Below are 3,653 nucleotides of genomic sequence, written 5' to 3' on the forward strand. Positions count from 1 at the left end.
ACCACTTGAAAATACTATGAAGTAAATACTTCTCAAACTGGGACAGTAAGTAAAACCGTAACACCACTCTTACAAGACAAATTGTGACAATAAGTCGACACATCTTATAGAAAATGATGTGTATGCCGCTGCATCTAGTATTTTGGATAGAGTTTGAATGAATTGGAATTTCAAAAGCTTACGGTTTTGGAGTCTCCAAAGTCACCGAGGGCACTGCTAGCGATGGAGTACAATCTGAGCTTGTGAGGCTTTCCATTACTGTCAACACCATCTGGAATCACTCCAATGGATTGGCCTTCTCTGTATGGTATCTCTCCTGATCAACCCCAATAAAAATAATCAGTTACATCAAAGAGTTTACAAAGAGTTTAATTTCACAGCTAAAAGAATTTTTACTCAACCAATCATATCACTTAATTCATAATAAGTGAAACTAGTTACATGAAAACATAAGTCAGATAACCTACTACGACATGTTAAATTATGTTAACAGTGTAAAACTTATTTACATTGGTAGTGTATATAAGTTAAATCGTTTGACAAATTCAGTAATGAACTACTCCTATTATGTTAAGGCGATACCCTCAGTGGAAAAGACCATATGCCAAGTTTCTCCAGGGGCATCATCTCCAGTGATCTTAGTGTTGAGAAGACATCTACCAATGTAAGGTTCCTTTGGCCTGAATTTGTTTACAACTACGCCCTCGTCCTGTTTCTTTGATACCTTCTCAACCTTTGCAGGAGCTTCTGTTGTGACTTGAGCTCTAATAGGAGACACTTTTCTGCCAACTGATACATTTCTGTGGGACAAAGGAACCTGCTCAAACAAATATAACTTGTGTACACTATGAAGTCACTTCAAAGGTAATTAAATGTCACTATCCATGATCAGTGGAATAAGTAATCTAGAAAAAAAGATGGTTGATCTTCTACAACATGTTAAATTACACTGATTAATAAGTGAAATATATCTTGTCACAATGTCTGAGTTGAAGAGTTGAACAAGGAAATTAAAGAAACAAATTTGGATAAAAAAGTGTACCTTGTTGAAAGTGATTTTTTCCGCGGAAATAAAGGTGGTTCTGATGGAAAGAGAAGTGGAATTAGAGGATGGAAGAGAGACTGAAGCACTTAATGCAGCAGCCATGGTTATGATGCTGAGAAATATAGTACTATAAGAAATTAAGAGTGGTGTATCAAAATGTTGGTTGGTAAGAACAATATTAGGACAAAGGAAGGGGAGTAGGATCTTTTTCTGGAGTTATGAGTTGATTAAGCATTGTGTGGAGGAGATTGGAAGAGCAACATGTGAGGATAAGAAAAAGGGAACCTGATTTTCCCCTCTATTATTGGAAATAGTTCACATTTACCCCCGTTATCTTTTGGCCATTTGTCCCCATCAATTCAAAATGAATATTTGCCCCCCATTTGGACGGCAATCCACCATGGCAATTAAAATTCCACGTGGCCTGACATTTGGATGAGCCTGACCACCCTCTCCCCTCTCCATTTCTTTCTTCTACAAACAAACAAAGCCACCTCCAACCACCATTGAAGCCACACCCCACCACCATCTCCTCCAACAATTACATCTTCTTTTTTACTAACCCATCTCACCGGAATCACCTTAACCGCTACTACTATCACTTTAGCCGGATACTGTCCATTTATCTAACTCCAACCCAAAAACGTCACAACCATTAAAATTCTTAAAACCCATTTGACAAATCTGAAGATACTTTTAGATAAAAAGTTTAAATCTTTCAATAACATAAAAAAATGTCTTTTAACTCTTGTAAGCATTAACATCATTGCTAATCTTTCTGCTAAATCTTTACGATAATATGAAAGATTAAGAAAAAGGGTTCATCACTGTGTAAAAATACAACATTTGGGTATTGAATGCCTGAAAGTTTTGAAAATAAGAGGGTTATTTCGAATGAATCTGAGGGCGGTGGTGGGAAGATTGAGTTGGGGTCTGAGAGGGGAAGTGGTATGACAGGATAAAGATTTTGATTGGTAATGGGTTCTTTTCATTTGGGTTGAGATGGAGGAGAAAGGGGAAAAAGGTTATTTGGTTGTCTTGGGGGTGGTGGTGTGGTGTATCGAAAAGGTGAGAGAGAGAGGACTGGGCAGTGGCGTGTGGTGGTTGTGGAGATGGGTTCGCCGGAGTTAAGGTTGTTTTGGTGGTGTGGTCGCCGACAGTGGGGTGGTTGCGGCGGTTTTCCGGTGTTTGAGGGTGGTTGGCGGCTGCTCCCAACAATGGGAAGAAGAAATTATTTTTAGGTTTAGGGTTTGCAGATCTATTTTTAAGTTACTTGAATCTGATTTGCAAAAATTGTGTGGCTTCAATGGTGGTTGGAGGTAGCTTTGGTTGGAGGTAGAAGAAAGAAAGGGAGAGCAGAGAGGGTGGTGAGGTGGCATGCCACCTCACCCATATGTCAGGTCACGTGGAATTTTAATTGCCATAGTGGACTGCCGTCCAAATGGGGGGCAAATATTGCTATTTAGGTAACGGTAGGGACAAAAATGGACCGAAAGTATAACGGGGGTAAATGTGAACTATTTTCAATAGTAGAGGGGTAAATCAGGCCCTTTGCATAATTCAAGCCTAAGGTCTTTTACAATAATATAAGTTGTAATATGTGGCAAATAAGGAATACGTCTTTCGATTTTAAATGTTCATTATAGACACGATGCAGGACGACTAAGGCAGAAAAAGAAAAGCAAAGTCAAAGTCCTTGTATTAGAGTATAAAAAGGGGTTGGATTTGGAAATTTTCTAGAACTGAAATTTTTATATTTTTTTACCCCCCTTTTTTTCATTTAAATGTGCCTTTTTAATTGCCTATTATTTTAATATGGGTAGTCAATTTTTTTGCCTGAAATGACATTCTCGTCAATTTTTTGCCCGAAATGACATTCTGAAATATTTCAAAAGGTCACTCAACTACGAGGAATTATATAGCAAAGTCATTCGACTTTGTTTTGTATCAATAAAATCATTCAACTTTGGATTTTTATAAAGTCACTCAATCATATTTGTCATAAAAAAAAATCCCACTAAACCCCCTTAACTTTTTGGATTTGAGAAACAATACCCCCTTCACCTTTTGAATGAGACAATAAACCCCCTTCATCTTAAATCTAACAGTCAAGGTGAATTCACAAATTTTATGTATTTTTAAAAGCTCACAAATGATCCTTAATTAGTAGGATTCTAACATGCATTCTTACAATTTTATTAAGAAAATTAATTTATAGTATTACATATAAATTAAAGTTCCAGTTTTGAAAAATTAATATTTCAACTATCTCTTGTTCTATTTACTTTTCCTCTTTTGATTTCAGTATCCAAATTTGTTTTAGATTAACTAGTTGGATATATCGTAATATTTTATGTCATTCTTACATATTAAATAGTTTATATTTTTTAAAACATTTCACTCGTAAGCATAATAACTAAAAATTTACAGTTTGAATCTTAAAAATCAGATATTTTATAATTTTAAAACTCAGTAAATTGTTAAAGCAAAGGAAGTTTTATTTCACGCCAAAGGAGCATGAGGTAATATGTACTTGCATAAAAAATGTTGGAGCAGTTAGACGAGTTTGCTAATTTATATGTATTATTATTGAGTTCCTTTTGGTAAT

At 35.8% G+C, this 3,653-nt stretch overlaps 1 protein-coding gene across 1 annotated transcript in view; it reads right to left on the reverse strand.

The window, feature by feature from the left end:
- Positions 1-1,304, reverse strand: part of LOC132047499 (ferredoxin--NADP reductase, leaf-type isozyme, chloroplastic-like) — a 3,230-nt gene extending 1,926 nt beyond the window's left edge. Inside the window, exons 1-3 of the mRNA XM_059438535.1 lie at positions 1,043-1,304; positions 583-817; positions 177-316 (exon numbers count right to left, since the gene is read on the reverse strand). Of these exons, the coding sequence (XP_059294518.1) occupies positions 177-316; positions 583-817; positions 1,043-1,147 (480 nt within the window). The 5' untranslated portion in view covers positions 1,148-1,304. The remainder of the gene's footprint in view (positions 1-176; positions 317-582; positions 818-1,042) is intronic.
- Positions 1,305-3,653: the final 2,349 nt, after the last annotated feature.

Source organism: Lycium ferocissimum, chromosome 2, assembly GCF_029784015.1.
Source record: "Lycium ferocissimum isolate CSIRO_LF1 chromosome 2, AGI_CSIRO_Lferr_CH_V1, whole genome shotgun sequence".
Lineage (NCBI taxonomy): Eukaryota > Viridiplantae > Streptophyta > Magnoliopsida > Solanales > Solanaceae > Lycium > Lycium ferocissimum.